Source organism: Cololabis saira, chromosome 17 (assembly GCF_033807715.1).
Source record: "Cololabis saira isolate AMF1-May2022 chromosome 17, fColSai1.1, whole genome shotgun sequence".
NCBI lineage: Eukaryota > Metazoa > Chordata > Actinopteri > Beloniformes > Belonidae > Cololabis > Cololabis saira.
This window is the reverse complement of record NC_084603.1, coordinates 26,519,142-26,540,215: the sequence shown is the minus strand read 5'-3', so window position 1 is coordinate 26,540,215 and position 21,074 is coordinate 26,519,142. Positions and strand designations below refer to the sequence as shown.

The 21,074-nt window shown below is 43.5% G+C and overlaps 2 protein-coding genes across 4 annotated transcripts in view; one reads left to right on the top strand and one right to left on the bottom strand.

Moving 5' to 3' along the window:
- Positions 1-10,237, top strand: part of sdccag8 (SHH signaling and ciliogenesis regulator sdccag8) — a 43,613-nt gene extending 33,376 nt beyond the window's left edge. The window contains exon 17 of one of the 2 annotated variants that reach the window (XM_061745927.1): positions 9,987-10,237. In XM_061745927.1, the coding sequence (XP_061601911.1) occupies positions 9,987-10,155 (169 nt within the window). In that variant the 3' untranslated portion in view covers positions 10,156-10,237. The remainder of the gene's footprint in view (positions 1-9,986) is intronic. The other variant, XM_061745926.1, reaches the window with a different exon arrangement.
- Positions 10,238-10,734: 497 nt separating this feature from the next.
- akt3a (v-akt murine thymoma viral oncogene homolog 3a) overlaps positions 10,735-21,074 on the bottom strand; it is a 72,248-nt gene continuing 61,908 nt past the window's right edge. For both annotated transcript variants that reach the window (XM_061745924.1, XM_061745925.1), the window contains 4 exons: positions 19,578-19,792; positions 18,214-18,301; positions 17,378-17,480; positions 10,735-15,250 (listed from right to left, as the gene is read on the bottom strand). In XM_061745924.1, coding sequence (XP_061601908.1) covers positions 15,165-15,250; positions 17,378-17,480; positions 18,214-18,301; positions 19,578-19,792 — 492 coding nt within the window. In that variant the 3' untranslated portion in view covers positions 10,735-15,164. The remainder of the gene's footprint in view (positions 15,251-17,377; positions 17,481-18,213; positions 18,302-19,577; positions 19,793-21,074) is intronic.

Below are 21,074 nucleotides of genomic sequence, written 5' to 3'. Positions count from 1 at the left end.
TCTCAGGTGCCGCTTTAGGAGAACTCTCAGTTGAATGTAAACAAACAGTCCAGTGCAAGATTTTCACATCAAATACAACTATTTGTTTAAGTAACTAGGAAAACAGGATGATCTTTTTATGTTTTTTTTTCTTTCTTTGTAACAACTTAAAACATGTTAAAAAGGCAGAAATCAAGAGTGAAACACTCATTTAAAGATTCTTTTCAATAATTAATTGGAGCAAAACAATTTTTGTCACTATAGTTACAAAAATGAAAGTGTTTCGTGTTTAAATGGACGTTCGACAAAGCTCTGCACTCATCTGCATTTTTGCTTTTATCTTGACAAAATCAAACTCAGTGCAACACGAGCTCCGACCAAGTTATCAGACTGATGTTGATGTGGAATCAGTTTCTCTAACTACCTTCTCTTCTGCCAGCTCTTTCTTTACTTCTCCCCTCACCTCTGTTCACTTTTCTTTTCCTTCTCTTCCGTTCCAACTTTACTCCTCTCTGCTCTCTTCCTCCTCTTCCACGCTGCCGTCTGTACGGTCTGTACTAAACACCACACAACCTTTTCTCACCTCACAGCTGTTCGCAGGCTGTTTCACCAATTATCACTACGCATGTACACACTCGGGTCACGTACGCAGGCTCTCACACGCACACACGGCAGACCAGCATCACACCAACGCTCCTCTAAGTGTACATAGTGACGGCAGAGCGTGGTGATGTGCCGTAGAAGGTCTGTGAGTGTTCGTGTGAGTCTTTTAGGAGGAGTAGCAACATATACGCAGATGTGACTGTAGATCCACAGGCTTCACTCGGCCATATGGACTCCGCGAAGAAAGATGGTGCGTGCGTCTGGAGGAGAGCAGAGGAGGGAGGGAAGGATGGAGCGAAGGGTGGCGGAGGGATAGAGGGCCATGTGTGGCATGAGCTGTGCAAGCAGTTGTTGAAGTATGTATGCCTGTGGATGTGTGTGTGTTTACACCAGAGGCTCCAGGAGATTGGTTAATGGAACAAATGGTCGCAGCGGGCCGAGGAAGAAGGAACAGGCTTGCTGCTACCGCGGGCGGACAGCGAGCCTCGGGCGAGGGCTGCTTCATCTGGGCTCCCGCCACACACGCATCCAAGCACGCACACACACACGGACACACTCTCTGTGGTCCCCTCTCCCCCCCCACCACCCCCTACTTTCAAACACACAGCATGCCGCCGTGCCCCAGAAGCAAAAGGACGCCCATCGCATAACTTTTCATTTGTAAATGAAGTTGGCAGAGGCAGGGCAGAAGGAGGCAGGACAGCTTTCATTTATTTGATCTGTGCACGCGTCTGTAGGTTTGCCTGCATCTGTGTGTGATGAACTGCAAATGTTTGATCTAGGAGACACAGAGAAACGGGGATTGTGAGAAAGAAGTGTGCAGCATTTGCGCTCTTTTTGTCACACTTCATATTAATGCTCCACAAATGGCTGATATTAAGATGACAGTACATTTCACGGCTGCTTTCTTACTGTTCACATCTCCTCACACATTTTGAGATGTATTTTTATCTTTTGCAGCCTCTTCGCTTGAATGTTTTCCTCATAGGAAATGTAGTTTAGCATGATGATCTTAGATGTTGCTTTCAGCAGCTCCTAGAATAAAGAAACCAACATCTGCTTTGTGGGGATGCAGAAATGTTTGCTGCATATTCACTGCAGAAGTTGTTTTGAACGTGTTAAACTAAGAAGAAACCTGGCCAACCTTCGTTTCCACCACTTCCCGTGGCCCCCTCACCTCCGCGAGCTTCTCTTTGATAAAGATGAGGTTTTGTCCTCTCTCCAGCCTTATTTGTGTCTCCCACACACACTGAAGATGATAATTGAAGTGAAAATTCAGTACATAGATGTTGTATTGTAGAAATGTTGAATTATAACTAACATGACATTTCAGATGTGATCCACTGAGGGTTTCGTTCACCGTTCAACTCGTTTCTCTGGCAGGGTTTTGTTTCTACCTCTGGATGGCGCTGATCAGTCATCCTATCTTCTCCTTCATCTGCTCCTTCCTCTCTTATCGTCTCTGTCTCTGCATTGCCCAGCTGGCTTCTGTAGCCGGGAGCAACCGCAGGGCAGCCTGCTGAAAGAGCATTGTCAAACGGTGGCTTTACAGCTCAGTCGCGCACACACACACGCACACACACACACACACAGACGCACAGATTTGCAGCTCAGATGTCGGGCTGTAGCCAGAGGCTTGCAAGCTGGAGCGTTAACTGTGCAAAGCGTCACATCTCTAGCCCCAGTCAGTGACACTAACGCGACTTCATAAAAATACAAGTTGAAAACTGGGGCAGAAACACCTGCCCCCTCTTTAGAAACAAAGTTAAAAGTCACATCAGCAGAAATACTTTCATGCCAAGAACACAAACACACAGAGAAAAGGCAGCAGGCCTCGTAGCAGCACACATGTTGACATTGACTGGATGCGGTACCAGCCTGCAGCAGCACCGACACCTCTGTTACTGCGCTGATGAGAGGAAATGAAAGCAGAGGTTCCTCTGAGCTCATCCAGAGCTGTTTATACTTTCATCAGATGATCCCTTCCTAAAGTTTCCCATCAGTTTTAATAAAATGACATGCCAAGAGCGTTTTATTTCACGCTGCTTGAGCTTGTGTCTGTCACTGTTGAACTGTTGCCTCGGACCAAAAACAAAAGAGTGAAAATTAAATAAACACAGGAGTTTGAGACCAAAAGATCAGGAGTACAAAAGTATTCACAGATTTACTCATTTGATTTCTGTCATTTATGGAATTTTATCTCTTCATATCATTGATTTTTATTATTTTAAACAAAAAGTTAGATATTTAGATTATTTTATCAGGATCTCTAAGGCGACGATAATCATGAACAAGAAGTGATCGTGAAAGTACAAAGAAAACACCAAAACAATTATTTTAAATAAGTAATGGAAGCAACTTTCAGGTTTTCTCTCTTAACGGGAAAAATTAATCGAGCATATAAATTGAATCAAATAAATCAGGAAAAACAGCAGTGAAAACTGGGGGTTTTAAAGAGTTTTGAGCTTTGTATACTCTTGTAAATACCAGATCAGCCTGTGTGTTATGAGCTGCAAGAATCACTTTTACAGGTCAATATTTCAAATATCTTAGGCAGCAGCATCGCCACAGTTTTATAGGATTTAACCCCAAAGATGAAATTTCAAAGGATCTACACAGGTCATGTCAATACCCGTTTACTTCAATTCTACTGTTTTTATATGTTTAAACACTACAAGGCACTGATCACTTCATTCTTATGTTTTCTTTTTTCATTGTTTCAGCTGCAGAGTTAAGACTTTTCAAATCAACCTGGAGAATTCTCAATAAAATGAATTAAAATACAACAGCAGAAATATAAAATATCTGTAATATACAAGTACTGAAACGTTTACACGATTTATATTAAATAGATAAAAATATTAAACCTTGGTTTATTAGTTGTTTTTTATTTTTATTCAAAAAAAAAAAGGAAAAGCTTAAAAAAGCTGATTTTACTGAAGAGTAAAATATCGTCAAAGCAACAACATGGAAATAAAGTCAACGAAAGCGAAAACTGACCTCAGTCATTAAAAGGAAATAAACATGAGCTTTTATTATTATTATTATTATTATTTTTTTGTATTATTATTATTATTATTATTATTTTAAATGTAGTATATTTTCTTCCAAGCCGATTTCTCAGAAGAAACGGAGCAAACATTTGATCTGAGTCACTTTCAGTTTTTTAGTAGACGCTGCGTTGTTGAAGGTGGGGAAAAACGGATTGTAGGAAATGTTTAAGGGAAAGCTCAACAGTGGCAGGAACAGTGTTACAGAGGAGCTGCAGCTTCATCTGCGACTGACATCTGGCACGTTAGACTAGTAACACGTAAAAACACTTCTGGAGAACAGCTGCGGGCTGGAAACTAATGAGAAAAGAGCATTCTTGGATTTCAATGCAGCTGCTTTGAACAAGTATTTATTAGCTGGATGATTACATGATAATTCAGCCATCCATTTCTTTTCTTTTTTTGATCTTTTAGCATGCATATAGAAACACTGCAGGTTTTTAAAACTTACTCTGGTTCAAAAGAAAAATGTTTGTTTTTTAATAACTGATCCAGATAGTTGAATGTTTTTAAAGATTTTTTTTTTGTCTTTTTTTTTACTCTTCATGTGATTGGGATCATAATGAAATGAAAGCAAAAGAAAATGGCAGGTGGTGCGTAGTAATGATGCCGCTACAGCGAATAACGGTGAGGGAATTGACATCCTGATCAAACACGGTGTCACCAATCATGTCCCCGTGTCACATGTGCATGTTAGCGAGAGCAACAACTGGCACGGCAGGTTGGTGCCGAGGACGGGGGGCATGGCCGTCAGCGCAGGCACACACACACACACACACACACACACACACACACACACACACACACACACACACGCAGTGCAGTTGTGTGGCAGCCAAGACTTGGTGCGAGCGGCGGGGTGTGAGGGTGCTGATGGGAGGCCTGGGGTTGGGCGAAACGTCGTCGTGTGTGTGTTTCTGCGTGGCATCTGCAGCCGTCGTGCCCCTGGCAGCGTCGCTGAAACCAGGCAAGACGAGGACGTCTGCCTGTGTTCTTCACCCCTCAGGCCTCCGCATGCTGATCCCCCCCCCCAACACACACACACACACACACACACGGACACACACACGGACACACACACACGGACACACGCTTATCTGGATGTGATGCAGTCAAATAACTAGTTAAGTTTTGATGAAATATTTTTCTGTAGGTGTGTTTTCTCTCTTGTTGCAAATCTTATAATATAAGAGACGATTAAAATGCTCTCTTTAGTTATATCCACCTTTATGTACGTGGGCAGATCTTTTTGTCTTTAATCTTCTGCACATACATAAATGTAGACTCTGTCTAAAATGTGTAAGCAGAGTGAGCTGGTTTACTTTAATTTCCTTCATCTCTATGAAATCACTATATTCAAGTAAAAATTCTCCACCTGATGACTTTTGTTGTAACGGCAAGCACGTTCAAGTTGGCTGCTGCGTGACGGTCCTGAGCGCTGCTTTTCTCTAACATGATGTTAGCACTTTCCCTTTGGACCATGCCTTTAGGACATGTGCTCCCACCTGTAAATAAATATGCAAACATAGACAAACACAGCGGAGTAAGGAGACTAGCTGTGGGCTACTACTGATGTATGCCACAGAGGGCTAGCTGTGTGCGTGTGTGTGTGTGTGTGTTTGTGCGTTGTAATTAATCTCCTTAGTAGCAGCAGTCAATAGAGAGAGCCGCGGTTCGAGATGCAGATTGTGAGCTGAGTTTGATTATTGGGCCGTCAGGGGAAATTACTGCAAACTGCCTCCCAGCAAAACTTGCTTCATCATGTCTGCTGGAGAGCAAAAGACACATTTACTACTAGGGTTGGTTCAGAGGCAGTTTCAGGTGTTTTTAGAGGAATTATTTTGGTGTAGATGCATGTGTGTGTGTGTCAGTGAACTGTGGGATCCAGCAGGTGGTGTCCTTTCACCAGGTCATGCGGGGAAGCGCTCCCTTCCTTCCTCACCGAGCGGCTTCATGCGGCAGCGAGGATCTTTGCCTCTGCGTCCGGCTCCTCACCCGACACCCCTGACTGTCAGCCCTTGTTTTTCACCCACCTCTTCTCACCGTTTCACCATCAACTCATCCTCAGATCCGGTCAGGCTACCCCCTCGCCGGTTCCTGGCAGCGGGTGGAGGCGGGCCAGCCTGCTAGTGCGTGTGTGTGTGTGGATTAGTGCGGGGCAGTGTCTGAGCATTAAGCTGCATTAAGCCCTAATTAATGAGTGTGCCAGTCAATAGAGGCCAGTTATTGGATTTGCTGCTTTAGCTGCTGCGAGGAGCGCTACCTTAATCGCACACACACGCACTCCGCCCCCGTCGGAGGGAGGCAGGGCCTGAAGGTGAGGTGGATTAGAGAGTGTGTGTGTCTGGTGTCAGGCCAGAGGTTGGCAGCTCTCTGTCCTGACCAACCCGGTGTGTTTGTGCTTGTTTGTGTGTGTGCCGGGGTCAGAGCTCTCACTCACCGCATTACATGAACCTTAAGCTTACAAAGTGACCAGATTTAAACATCTCAGACCCTGACCTGAACATTTGATTCACTGGTTGACTGTCCAGCTGGCCGTCTGTCATGCTGCATCTACATGTTTGGATTTTGGACGGGTTTGCACAGCTGTTGCCTCCTTTACAGGTGTCTTTTTGACATTTTGATGCACAGTGGTTCAGCTATTCTTCATACTGCATGTGCCTGATGAACTATATGAGAGGGGTCAGTTTGAAATCAGCAAACAAATACACTTTGATTCCTCACACAGACGAGATTGTGATGTTTATAATTTCACATTTAAAGCTAGTTTTGGTCGGCCTGTCCTCTGCGACACACTGGTTCTCTGAGAGGCTGCTCTGTATCGTCTTTGATTGTCTGGAGGTGTTTGATGCTTCTCTGTGTATCAGCATCGGGGCTGTGATTGGATTAGGATTGACATTTTCTCAGCGTGACTCAAGATTAGTTTGGTGGAGTGGAGATAAAGACCTTCATTCGACACATTCTCAACACCTCCCTCATCAAACATTTACCGCCTCAGAACAACAGGCTCTGTTTCTGACCTTTAGGTGTGCGTGCGTGCGTGCGTGCGTGCGTGCGTGCGTGCGTGCGTGCGTGCGTGCGTGCGTGCGTGCGTGCGTGCGTGCGTGCGTGCGTGCGTGCGTGCGTGCGTGCGTGCGTGCGTGCGTGCGTGCGTGCGATGTTTCCTGAATCCCGTGTCTTCACTAACCACTGCTCGTCTCCTTCCCTGAGTGTGGTTGTGGCTCCACGGCGTCGTGCTGTGTGACAGTGTAGGAGGGAGAGGAGGAGGGGGCGACTGGTCAGGGTGGCTTGGCAGCTGCAGGGACACCGGCGGGATGGGGAGCATCGCCCTCGGCCTCCAGGACCGGTCGGAGCCTCCGGGTCTGAGATAAACCGCTCTGAGAGCCCCAGGGGGGCGATGGATGAGTGTTTGGAGGGACAGCTGATGGCGGTGGTGAAAGTGGATTCTGTGAGGATGAGGAAGATGACGGAGGGGAGTGGGGGGGGGGGTCCTAACAGAAGAAGTGGGGAAGGTTGAGACCCCGCGGAGGAAAATGAGACGGTGCAGGGCAGAGGGAGGACAGTCAGGGGGGGGGCGGGAGCAGCTTGTGTAGCAGAGTTGGGATGTTGGCTTCTCCCGTCTGTTACTCGCAGGCAGCCCTGCCACTGCCAACACGACCAGCAGGGCAGGGGCATCTGTCTCCCCCTCCCAGCTACCCCTATCTGTGTCTTTGCCCCGAGCCACAGCCCTCCTCATCCTCCTCCTCTGTCTTCCTCCTCATCGCCTGCTGAACCTGTTGAAAAAGTGAAAGAAGCTTTCTCTCCAACACACAAAGCTGTTGTTTTTCAAACCTTTTTTGTTGCCTTATTTTTAGTTAGTTTCATCGAGCTGAGAACTGCCCTTTCAGTCTCTGCTAATGTACTGTTTTATTTTACAATCAAAAAGGTGTGTTTTTAATGCAAAATGTTAATTTGAAAAGTTGGAAGTTGTAGTAGTTTTATTCTTAGTATCAGGAAGTGTGTGTGTGCACGCGTACGTGTGTGAATAAGGCCCTGTCCCAATACTCCCCCTACCCCTAGTTTTCATCCCTACCCCTAAATTTTGCGCGTTCCCGTGAGTGTAGTGGTGTCCCATTTCCTTTTTACACCTAGGGGGATTGAAGAAAACGAGTGGCTATGAATCTGTCCCTACGGATCGAGTGTTTTCCGATGTACACTAGCTGATCTAGGGACAGAAAAATTTCCCAGAATGCTTTTCGTCGTCATTTGCGGACTGATTTAAAAAAAAAAAACATGGACATTACTTATTTTTTAGTGAATAAAATCAATATTTTGAGTTAGTTTCTGCATAAAAATGCATTTTGATTATATTTCATTCTAGCGAGAAATATATATTTTACTTTTTATAATATTCACTCAGTGAATGTACATGATCACTCGCTTGCCCGTTGTTGCGAAGTCTTTTTCAGACCTCGCCAGAATAAAGGCTGATTTATGGTTCCATGTTACACCAACGCAGAGCCTACGGCGTAGGTTACATGGCGACGCGCGCCGTACGCTGTACCCTATGCCGTAGGCTCTGCGTCAATTTAACGCGGAACCATAAATCAGCTCCGGAGCCGGCAGGCAGAAATCCCGAAATTTTCGGAGCAAATTTCTTAACAGGCGTAGCTACAACTGTTAGATTTCATCTATTAAACCAACATTTATCTTCCTAAATGATTTATTTCAGCCAGCGGTAATTCTCAACAGAGCTGCAGGTTTCTCCCCGGGAAGACGGCGCAGGGCGATCACGTCTGTACTCCCGCTGCTGCGCCCCGGACCGGCGGCTCTTATCATCGCCGAAAACATCAGATCAAATTTCTTAACAGGCTATATTTGGATAAACTGAGCCCAGGTTGGGGATCTTAACGGTTACTTTTACGCCTGAAAAAATATTAAAACTTGTGGCATATTAACAGCGCTACAGCTGAAATTAAAACAGCTTTTGTCTCTCAGCTTCCTGATTTAGGGGTGGTGCTAAAAGTAGGAGTAGTGAGAGTATTGGGACAGGCCCCTGGGAAGATTTCAAGTGCCCTAAAATCTGTGGCTTCTTTTTTAGGGGTAGTGGTAGTGAGGGAGGGCTAGTGGAAGAAGGTATGGGGAGTATTGGGATTGGGCCTTAGTTAGTTCACGGCTGTATTTGAACGGGGTGACAGGCTGAATGGACGAGACAACATGCTGCCGGTGGGAGAAGTTTCCCCGACATTCATCATCACACACACACACACACACACACACACACACACACACACACACACACACACACACACACACACACACACACACACACACACACACACACACACAGGATTCTCACAGCCTCACCCTGAAACCCCAGCAGGAACCCAGACTCCCATAATCCTCTTGTGCAGTGAAGGGGTTCATTGTGTGCCGGAGCGGCGGGGTGAAGCAGACACACTAATTGGGATGTCGATGATTGTAAAACCGCACACTCACACATTCCAGCCACTTACACATCACACTGTTTGACAGTTTTTAGCAAAACGTGCAGAACGAGTTTGAGGATAAACAGTAAAGTCACAGGTGGATTTGACAAACTCGTTAACGTCTATCAATCAACATCATTAAAGACCGTTGGATAAGAATATTTTCTCAGTTGTGATTCCATTCATGATTTTAGTTTTTAGTGCTGCTTATTAAAGCAAGTTTTAGTTTTCAAAAGTAATACTTTATTTTAAGAAAGCACAGTAAACTCATGAAAAGTCCCGCTGAGGAGGTGACTCTGCCCTGATCTGCAGAGGGGAAATTGTGAAGGTAAACGCTTCATTCACCCTGCTCCCACTTAGCTCGACCGTAGTGGATTTTTTTAAAAATTTGAAATAACCATTAGTCTGGTTTAGCTGCTCTTCGGTGAAGTACGGAGGGTGAATCTGCGACACGGTTGCAGATGTTTTCTCCTGACGACCTATGGAGCAGGGCTGTGTCGTGTTGTGGTCAGCAGTGTCACAGCAAGACTGTTTCTGGCTCAAACAGTACACGGGGTCCTTCTGGTTAGAGTTTGTATGTTCTTGTTCCTGGACTTGTTAGCTTGATTCAGGGGCAGGTGTGTGTAGGTGTGTACGTAGTTCATTGCATGGTCCTGGGGTGGGTTTGAGGTTCCTTTGACCACGTCAAAGATGGAGGAGGCGATGAGTGGATAATTTTCAACATCTAGATGAATTTTGAAAGTATGCAACCAAAATATTCAACCACTTCCAACCTCCGTAGATAAAAGGCCGTCAAATGTATCCCACAAACAGTCATGGAAAAAAAAAAATAAAGCAAAAAGGCTCGTTGCTCTCAGCCTTTCAGTTCATATGGTTTGTGTTGCAGGCTGCAGCAGTTGGACCGTCACTGTCAGAGCAGCGCCCAGCAGGTGTGTGAGCTGCTGGCCAAACAGAACCAGCTGATCCAGGAGAGAAACTCACTGAACGAGGAGATGCAGAACCTTCGCACACAGGTACAAACACAGAGGAGAGCGGGACTGTTCATCTATTCATAATCAAGTCTTAAAAAAAGAAGCTTTTGTCCATTCTTGATTAATAATTCAGTTTTTTTTGTTTTTCTTTTTAAAACTCATATTTGACTCTGCTGTCTGTCATTTTGAGACACATGCTTTCTCTGAGAGTTGTGTTTGTGTCTTTCAAGCCGCTGAACGTGAGGCGATTTGACCCTGTGAGTACATGAGTCTCTGCTCCGTCCTCCACGAACCTGGATGTTCAACATCAGAGGGAAGACACTTTTGTAAATGTCTGTTTTCTATAAAGTTACATTTTTGTGTGTTAAGTGTTACTGTGACTGACGTGTTGAGTGGATAGATATACTGAGCCGTTCATTGAGTTTTCTAACTTTATTAAATAAAACCTTGAGCTTTTTTTAATTTATTCAAACACTTTTATTTGTGATATTTAAGCCCACCCCTCCTGTTGGCACAAGCATAACCAGCTAGTATGTTTCCCAGCTGCTAGAACGTCTTCATTATCTGTATTTTTCTGAAAAACTGAGGTCTAAATTTAAAATGTCTTGTTTTGAACTGAAAGCTCAGCCAGACCAGAAAAAACGCTGACACGCTGCAGCAGATTGACATAGTGCTTTATTGAAGCTGTCTGTAAAAAGGAAAAAAAAAATAATGTGCATCCCTATCATATACATTTTATGTGTAAAAATACTAAGGATGTACAGTGTAAAAAAAAAAAAAAAAAGGAAAGAAAGAAACAGCTTCATGTTGATGGTAATATGTTGTTTTCACATCCTCGCTGCCTCACTGGCCAGCAGCACTTCATCCTGACAGCATGAAGGACAGAAAAAGGCTTTTTGATCTGCTTTTCTGTGAATCTCTCAGGATCCACCGAGTTTCCTGACACTGTCTCGGAGTCGGTATCATCTCTGCTCCGCTGACGCGTCAGAGGGCAGAGCTGACTTCATTGTTTCAGTGCTTCAGTGAAACATGGCCACAGCTGGCCACAGCTGGACGCTGCCCACAGATGTCTCTCCCTACTGTAGAGCTACAGTATAATGGACACGATGACGTTAAAACTCAGTTAAACTCTTGACTATTTATACATGTTTGCTGTTCATCAATAAATGCTTCTCATGCTTGCTTGTTACTGTAATAATCAAGATGATGGAGCAGTACCGGAGAAGAGAGGAAATGGAGCCTGTAGTAGACATGAGGTCAAATATTTTGAAAACTCCCTCCAAACGTGAGCCTTTTTACAGATCTGCATTTGAACGGCAGGCAGAGCACAGTTCGTGATGTTTTGGCTGATGTCATTGGTTCATCGAGAATAGACGAGATCATTTCAAAGCAGCTGAGATCGTCACAAAAAGTAGTACTAAAAACACTCCCGGGAGTCGGATCTGTTGGTGGTAGATGTACAGTACAAACAGCAGCAGCTTTAAGAGTGAACGCCGTCAGAGCGTCAGATTTCACTCGCTGTCCCAGATGAGGAGGGCACCAGTAAAACAGAAACTCAGTCAGAGTAACACTGAATTTCAGCATCCAGTTAAGGAACGACTGAGACGGCTGACTTGTGACATGTTAAGGGGAAAAAGCCCACAAAGTTCATCTTCTCTACTCTTGGACATTAAGAGGAAAACATTCTTGTTCTCTTTGATCTCCGTCTGAATCAGACTGCGACACAACTGAACAGAGAAAGTTGGAGACTCACTGGAGGAAAACTTTTCAAGCCAGAGACATTAGTGCAAAGATCAGGTATTCTTTTTTCACTTTATAAAACCCTGACCAGTTTGCTAAACCTTCCCACTGAGCCCCATGCACAGCCCGCTCCGCAGCGACTGCATGTAGGACACTTCATTCGGGTTCTGCCAGCTCTAGATATCAGAGAAACATCAAAGTTAGCGGTTGTATGTGAACTGGAATTAAAAATCTTAAATTTTTTTATTTTTTTTTTAAAAACATAAAAAAGCTAAAAATCTTCCTTTAAAGCAGGGCTGAATCAGATTCCTGTGAACCATATCAAAAGTGATGGGAGTGAAAGTGCTGTGTTCAAAGCTACAAAGCAGGATTTGTATGAACTCTGGTTTTTCTGATGGTTTTGGCGTTAAGCGTGCACGTACAGCTAGAACTCCTCCGCCGCTCGCAGACCTGGGTCAAATCAAAACTGAAGTCCTTCCAAATACTCAGGAGCTGCTGAGGATGCCGGGGTGGGTTCTGGACAAAGTTTGAACCATTAAGCTGCTCCGGCGGTGCCAGATCGGCTCAACGGATCACAGAAAAGTATTTTTCATAAGAGTTCTGAGAACCACTTTGACTCAGGACTGCTGCTGCGGACAGAGGTGGACTACGGCATGCAGGCGGGCGCCATTCTTTTATACTTTCTGCCATAAAGCGCTTTTCTAGTTATTAGCAGTTTAATGGTTGTGCAACAGTAAAGCATATGGACTCGAGAGCAGCGGAAAAAACAGGCAAAATGCTGTAGAAGATATCTGTAAAGGAAGAAAAAAAAAAAGGAGACACTTGATTTAGAACAAAGTAGGACACAACTACACCCCCACACGGCTAAATGCCATTACAAAAAACAAACAAATAAATTAAATAGAAAATAAATTCAAGTTATCCATCAATGATGATAATACAAACATTCAAATAAATATGGTGGGGAACAAACGCCTAATAAGAGCACATCCCCTCGTACGCTCGCTAATCTGTCCACCAGATGCTGAAGGTGATGTTTGGGAGTTTTTCCTAATGTGTTCTCACTTTTTTTTTTAAATATATATATATATTATTCTGAAGTGCTGGATGTCAAACTTTTTTGACGTAATCTGAGCCAAACCATAAGGCTTACCTGGCGCTTGAAAACGAAGAAACTGAGGGGATTTTCTAAGATCTGGTTGGTCAGACTGGAAGACATGATGATGCAACAACTGCAAACACGCAAACGTCCAGACCGGAGGAAACGGCAGCACACACTCCAGACGGCAGAGTTCACTCCAGACGGCAGAGTTCACTCCCGACGGCAGAGTTCACTCCAGACGGCAGAGTTCACCCACGGTTCAGCGGTCGCTCTGGACCCTTCAGGTACGCCCACCTGGCCACCTCTCATCCTCTCACCTTCCTTCTCCGCACACTCACTTTAAACACTTACAGTTCAGCACTCAATCTCCTGGCGCCTTTACATTCAGACTTCTGTGCTTCCCTCTTTTTCTTTCTGCTCAACTTCCACTTCATCCTTCTCTCATCTCTGCCTCAGCCCCCGCTAACTCACACACCTGTGGTCGGATTAAACACAAGGGACGTCCGTAAACCAATCAGGTGAGACGAGTCGGGGCATCTCAACCCCTGTGGGAGGATTTAGACCTGTCGACTACTCTAGACGTGTCCCGTCATCTTCCGGCCGTCACATTTTGGTCACAAAACACAAAAAACATCAAAGAAAACAAACAATGCAGCAGGAAGGCGATCTGCTTTACCTCCTACATTCTTCAGCCATTTTTGTTTCTTGAGGTGCAAATTTCTTCCTCTAAGCCCTAAAAATAACAATATATTTATTTTTCTAGAATAATAATAACAATAGAAAAAGTTAAATATAAAACCAATAAGTAGAACAATAAATAGAACATATATTATAGCCATTGCTGTGATTCTTGTAAACCCATAACTGTTAATTTATACCATCTCGCTTTTTTCTTTTTTTATCCTTCAAGGAAACTTGCAGGAAACAGGAGATCAGCTGTTACATTGCTACCCATCGTACATCATAAATTAAACATTTCTGCTGCAGTTTCTCTTTCCTCCAGACACACAGAGGTACAGTTGTGTCGATCCCAAAGCCACGATATCGTGTCACAGTAAAGCTTTACGTGGTTTAAATAAAAGTACCGTTTCGGTTTTGTTTGCCCTTTTTCTTTTTGGACAGAAAACAGTTAAAATAAATTAACAATAATAATAATAAAACCTTTGGGGGGAGGGGGGGACATTCAAATCAGCTTGTTTCATCTCATTTTCACCTCTTCTGTATCGGACATGATTGTCCACCATCCTGCACTGCACCGTGGGAAATGTAGTGAAACTCATTTGTTTGGGAGCCTCGTCTGTCTGAGCTGCTGTGCTTTGAGGTGCAGTTTGAAACAAAGACCCACAACTGGCTCTGACACACTCACACACACACAAACATGACATGCTATCGTATTCCTAACTTCAGATTTGACATGTGATCATGTACAGCTGAGTAGCAGCAGTTCGGTGGCTGTACAAGCTTGGATGTTTATACAGGTGGTTGGTGTTTTGCTGGCGCCAAAGGTCATAAGCAGCATTTAGGAGAAAGTGTAGCACCGGATTTACTGTAAGTAGTAGCAGTAGAAGAGCAATAGTAGGAGCGATAGTACCTGTAGTAGTTGTGGTAGTATTTGAAATAGCAGCAACAACAACGACTTTGCATTGAGCGACACCTGAGTCAAATCCTGCTTGACAACGTGAGGTGTGTAGGACTCAACCGATCAATCGATCCTAGAATCGCTAGACTGAGCAACATGAAGCCAGACGCAAGAGTCTCTGAGTCTGTGTTTGCAGAAGCCTGAGATACAACCAGTAACGGCAGTTTGGGTTTGAAGGACTTAAAACGCTGCATCTCTGTCACGCTAATGAGAAACGACAACATCGCCTCCTTGAAATGCATCAGTTAATAATATACCTATTTCTAAAGATGTGTTGGTTTATAGTATTTGGGTGGACAATCGCATGTCAAAACACAGCAGACCACGAGTGAAGCTCCTGTTTCACATTAAAGGGTCATTACAAAGTAAATGATCGCATCACAGTTCGGCTCGCAGTGCAGGATTACACTTTTCTCTTTCTTTTCTTATGATCTGAATCACAAAAACATAAATAAATAAAGAAGCAGACTGGAGAGGTGAAGAAGAGAGAAGGAATGGAGGAGAAGGGCATAATCCCTCAGGTCTGGGGCACTCTGGGTCAGTCCAAAGTCATTTGTTCCCACACCGATGACCTCAGAGACCAGCTGTGATGACGTCACACCCACGGACAGTTCATTCACGCCCGCTGGCAGAGTACGAGAACTGCGGGAAGTGTGGCCGTCTTTCGTTGTCCAAGCAGTCCATCCCATCTTCATCGACTAAGAAGAAAAAGAAAAATATAGATTCAATATTTTAAGCATTTCAGCTTACCTTTTCTGTTAGTATTTAAAATAAAGTCAGAATACGATTAGGCATCACAGAAAATAAAAAAAGAAAAGATTTTCTTATTGAATTATGGAAATTAACTAAACACATTGCAGTTAAACAAGCTTCTGACGTGCCGATCTTCAGGAAACGTATCGATGTGTGACCTACACAGCAAGTGGAACTTCAAATTAACAGAGAAACATCAGTTCCTGTCATTAATAATTCAGTGCTGAATGCTGTGAAAGCTCTAACTTTATTTTAAAAGTCAAAAGAATTGTATGTGGTCGGAGAACTGATAAAGAAACTCAAACGGCAATTTTGAGTTTAGCTTCTTCTTGTAAAAATACAAATATAAACACATTGCATGACGCAAAAGATTTAAACTACAATCAGAAATGAAGGCAGAGTTTAAAAACAGAAAGTTAGCTTTTCTGTCACTTCCTTGCAGGATCTCAGACCTGCTATCATCAAACATCCTGGCTGATCCTACTGGAAGTAGACGGCTGTGAGCACGTCTTCAAACATCACTGAAATGCCCCTCAAAGCGACCACTAAAGAGCAAGAACCTGACACCACGTCTCAGGTTCTTGCTCTTTATAAGAACTAATCATAGATTACATTGCACGTCTGTCTGTCAGATGGACAAATTCAAAGTAAATAGATTGTTTCTGCAAAAGATCAGATATTCAGTCCTCTGGACTGGATCCATTAGTTTGATGTACTACAGTTGTATTTGTTGCAGCATTTTATATACAAGTTTTAATTATGTGACAGATGTCAAAGGAGACAAAGAAAAAGCATTATTTTTATTTATGTGCTGTTGTCATCACACCTCTGCTTCTATTTATTTAGCTTTTATTTATCCAGGAAATGTCCCATTGAGATACAAGATCTCTTCTTCCAGGGAGTCCTGATCAAGAGAGCACACACCTCTGCTTCTAAGGGCTAACACAATGCTTATTATTGTTATAGTTTTCATTCTTACCCTGGCTTGAAACAACGTACACAGAATAAACTACTTTATTGCCTGTAATACATACGTGGTTTATGTGCATCTTGAAATAATGGACAACTGCTCTAGACCTTTGGATAAAAGCCAGTTCGGACACAGAGGATCGATCAGAACTTAGGAACTGCGCTCAAAGCTGCTTTCAAATGGTACATTTTCAATAAGTGATAGATCCTGTGAGTGTGGAAGCTGCTTTTTACAGCAAACATTTTCTTCCCCCAGAAACTGCAGAAGCAGAGGAGGGCATCCTAAACCCAACTGCACTGCTTGTGTGGAGTCATGTTAGGTGAGATGGTTTGTTGTGACCCAAGACAACTTTCCCACCGTTACGATCACATGGCCTCAGAAAGGGGAAGAGAATGAGCCCTTGCTACGTTCAAACCCGTTTTATATGGGCTCAAATTAATGCCATAAGTATTTTGTATCTGTAAATAAACTTTGTACTTGTAGAAATATGTTGTGCGTGTGCAAAAAATATTTGTACTTGCAAAAAATATTTGTACTTGTAGAAATATTTAGTGCGTAAGAAAAAAATATTTGCACGTGCAATAGGCGATGCAATGTGCTGATTGGCTCTCCAGAAACGCTTTGAAACCCGTGCCAAAGATCTCTGATTGGCTCTTAGTTTTGGCACGTCAAAACACTGCCATAACTCGTAGTTGTAAAAAAAGTTTGTAGCTTTTGTAAAAAAAGTTTGTAGCTTTGTAAAAAAAGTTTGTAGCTTTTGTAAAAAAGTGTGTAGCTTTGTATCTACAAGTACAAATATTTTTTGCAAGTGCAAATATTTTTTTCTTACGCACAAAATATTTCTACAAGTACAAATATTTTTTGCAAGTACAAATATTTTTTGCACACGCACAAAATATTTCTACAAGTACAAAGTTTATTTACAGATACAAAATACTTATGCCATTAATTTGAGCCCATAATTTTATTCACCTGAAAGATTACCCAGGACGCATGTTAGCACCAGGTCTGAACTGGGTTTTTGGTTTTTCCTCCACTGAGACTATTTACAGCAGCTGGATGTTGGTTTTAAAAGGAGCAAATGTTTCTGAAGCAAACTTACATTTCTCTGGTGGAGTTATTGTGATGGTCTGAGCTGTGAACTCCTCATCAAAGTACCTGGTGTCCGTCTCCGACGTCACCTGGGGCTTGAAGGGAGGGAGGAGCTGGGACAGAGAAGTGGAGAGATCAGACTACACGTGTGCAACAGGAACACCGGATACAGCTGCTAAGCAGCTGCATAGAACACATTCAATGTCACAAAACTCCCATTCCCAGAAAAGAGACAGGAAAGGCAGCACATCTGTCCGTCTGAGGTTTTCATATTTACCTGCTGACCTCAGTTTCTATTCACATCCCCGAAAGTCGCCTTCAATCACCTCAATTTGATTCTTTCTAACTCAGTCAGACACTGTTGTCTATGCTATTTTCAACAACAGCTAAGCTCTTGGAAAAGAGAAGAACGTGTGACGCAGGAGAAGATATAAGGGATTCAGGATGGTACAAACATGGCAACGTGTAAAGAAAAAACCTCATCATCTGTTCAAGATGCTGGGGTGTTACCACACAGGACATGACTGTAGCCTGTGCATGTGTTTGCTCAAACGACACCAGCGACTGACAGACTCCTAGGAAACAAAGTCACACCTCTGGTGGATGCCCTGTGCTTCATACGGCTGCCTGTCTGCCCTGAGTGCTGCATGCCTACACGTGTTACATGACGACTCCTGCTGATCTGCACTTGCAACCAGAACTCACAAAAACACAGATCAAGTTCAATGCCTCAGGCAGGTTGATGTCAGTAAGAAGAAGAGTTTTTTTCTTTTCCTTTTCCTCCTCATCTTGTTACGCCATAAGGAACGGCACAATATGCTATAATACGGTTTTCCTATCATGTACCTTTTTATCGTAAACATCCTGCCAGTCAATACCGGAGAAGAAACTGTGTCTCATTATTTCTTTAGCGTCGTCTGGTCCTCCCCCAAGCCTAGTTGAGAAGAGAAGAGAAAGACATATCTGGGATCAGCAGAACATTTCATTTTAACAAGGAAGTTCAACAGAAACAAATCAAACATAAAAAGCCTCCAGAGAGACGAGGATTTCCTGAGAAACTAGCCTAGTTAGTATAGTACAAAGAAAGTATGATTTTGGCTTTATATGCCACCGTTTTACGTTTGAAAGTAACAATCAAGATGTGATCAAACAACATCTTTCAGTTTTAATTCAAGGGGCTCAAAAGTAGACAAATTGTTTTTGATAACTATATATCACTTCAGTTCTTGCTTGTTTTTTTTTGCCTTTCTCCCATCAGTTATGTCTTTAGTCAGTAAAATCAAACCATCCTCTCAGTTTTGAAGCATTTGGCAGAACATGAGCCGAGTTCAGCCTTATAAAGAGTTATTCTTGCAACTTCTGTCAGCAGTCACATCCTTAATAAACACCAGTGAGCTGCTCCATCGCCAGCCACACAGGCCCAAACCATAACACTACCGTCACCATGTTTGACTCATGATGGATGTTTTGGATCATGACCTGTTACTTTCCTCCCCGTACTTTTCTCTTCCCATCATTTTAATATGAGTTTATATTGGTTTCATTTGTTTCATTATCTAATTCCAGAACCTGAGAGGATTTTTTATTCTTTAGATGTTTTCTGGCAAAGTCTAATCTTGAGTTTCCAGCTCTTGACCGTTACCAGTGATTTGGTTGTAAAACCGCTGTATTTACATGCATGAAGGCGTCTCCTGATGGCAGATTTGGATAATTAGTCACCAACTCTTTTCAGAGTATTCTTGACTTTTGTTGATGTTATAGCGGTTTTATTTCAACAAGGAAATTATTCTGCAATCTTCCACTTCAGTTTTCTTCTGATGTAGTTGTGTTTACTAGTGCTTTCTTTCTTTTTATGAATGAACTGTTAATCAGGCCAGATCTAATGTTTTTGCCATTTCCCCAATACATCTATGTTGTTTTTTCAGCCTAATGAATCATCTCGTTGCCTTGGACTTTGTTTTGGTAGCTCCAGTCAAACAGCTGCAAACTCAGTCCCTGATATCAACTCCAGATGTTTTACCCGTTTCATTTGTCTTGAACTAACGAGGGAATGGACCACACACGGCCGTTTAACTTCTGTTTGATCAATTGTCCAAAAACTTTTAAGCCCTTGAAAACGGATGGCTGTAACTCCTAAATGTAAATACTACATTTTGGAGAAAAAGTGCTTAAATTAAAGCTAAAATTCTACATCCTGATAATATCCTAACCTCTTGTTGGGGTCTTTGATGAGCAGGCCGGACAGGAGAGACTTGGCGTCCGCTGACAGCGTTCGTGGGAACTTGATGTCCTCCATGAGGATGAGCTCGAACAGCTTCTCGTGGTCCTGGTTGTAGAACGGTAGCCGGCCGCACATCATCTCATACGTGACAACCCCCAGACCCCACCAGTCCACCGCCCGGCCGTAGTCGTTATCCTCCAGGACCTGAGGAGCACAGACACCCAGTAAAACACAACGTCTTAACGGGGACCATTTGTTTTACTGGACATCTGCTTTATTTCTGCTTTTATTTTTATTGGACGATGCGGATTGCCCAAGGTAGGTGAGCAGACAGATGAATAAGGGAAAAAGGAAAAGGACACTCGATATGCAGTTTTGGTAATGGGACGAATAAAACCGAGATGAAGACAAGTGGCTGCAGAGCTGACAAAAGCTGAAGTGTAAATAGCATACAGAGGTGAACATCGTGGGATGGCAGATCTTCAGAAGCTGCTGTTACAGTAAGGGAATCAGTGTGTTGGTGTTGTGCACCAGATGCCCCCCCCCCCCCCAAATTGCTGCCAGCTCTCCCTGGCACACTGATCCCCCCCTGGCAGAGACTGACAGGAATGTTACTGGATGGAAAAGGCAGAGACAACCAGCAACCTGAGTCAGGGCCAGTCCAACCTCAAAGCTGTGTAGTGCAGGTACTCAACTGTACGCTGGTGTGTGTGTGTGTGTGTGTGTGTGTGTGTGTGTGTGTGTGTGTGTGTGTGTGTGTGTGTGTGTGTGTGTGTGTGTGTGTGTGTGTGTGTGTGTGTGTGTGTGTGTGTGTGTGTGTGTGTGTGTGTGTGTGTGTGTGTGTGTAAATGAGGAATGGTTTGCTGTGTAGTTTGTCACGTTCATATCAAAGCTCTGTATCCGGACCGTCCTCCTACTCCTCTTCCCTCCCTGCTCTCCGTGCATTGCCCTCTCCATCCTGTCTTATCCTGCCTTCACCATCCTCTAATCATCACTCCTTCCCTCGCTCCGTCTCTTTCATCCTCTCGTGGCCATTTGCTAGAGGAGAGAGGAAGAAGAGAAGGAGGAAAAGGGAGGCAGATGTAGGAAGAGCTAGTTCAGGTGCCGCTGACGCCCTCATTAACATAATAAGCTTATTAACATGATGAGTGGACGTGCATGCTTGTTTTGCCTGAATGCGTGACTGACTGACGGAGACAGAGACGGACAGACGAGGCTGGAGAGCAGCCAGAACAGCATATGTTGTACATCTCGCCATGATAATAGCCTCTCGCTCACTGTTAATGGACCAGTCAGTCAAGAATACAAACATTCACAAACAGACAAAAACCTGTTTCAAACACGGCGATTCTAAATTACATGAGACAGCTACATATTGTACTTCATAAATCAATATGATTTATTGAGAGAGATTAAAAAAGGGTATTGAATTACTTCAATAAGCCAACATGATTCAAAAATATAGTGCCCCCTGAATTTATGACAG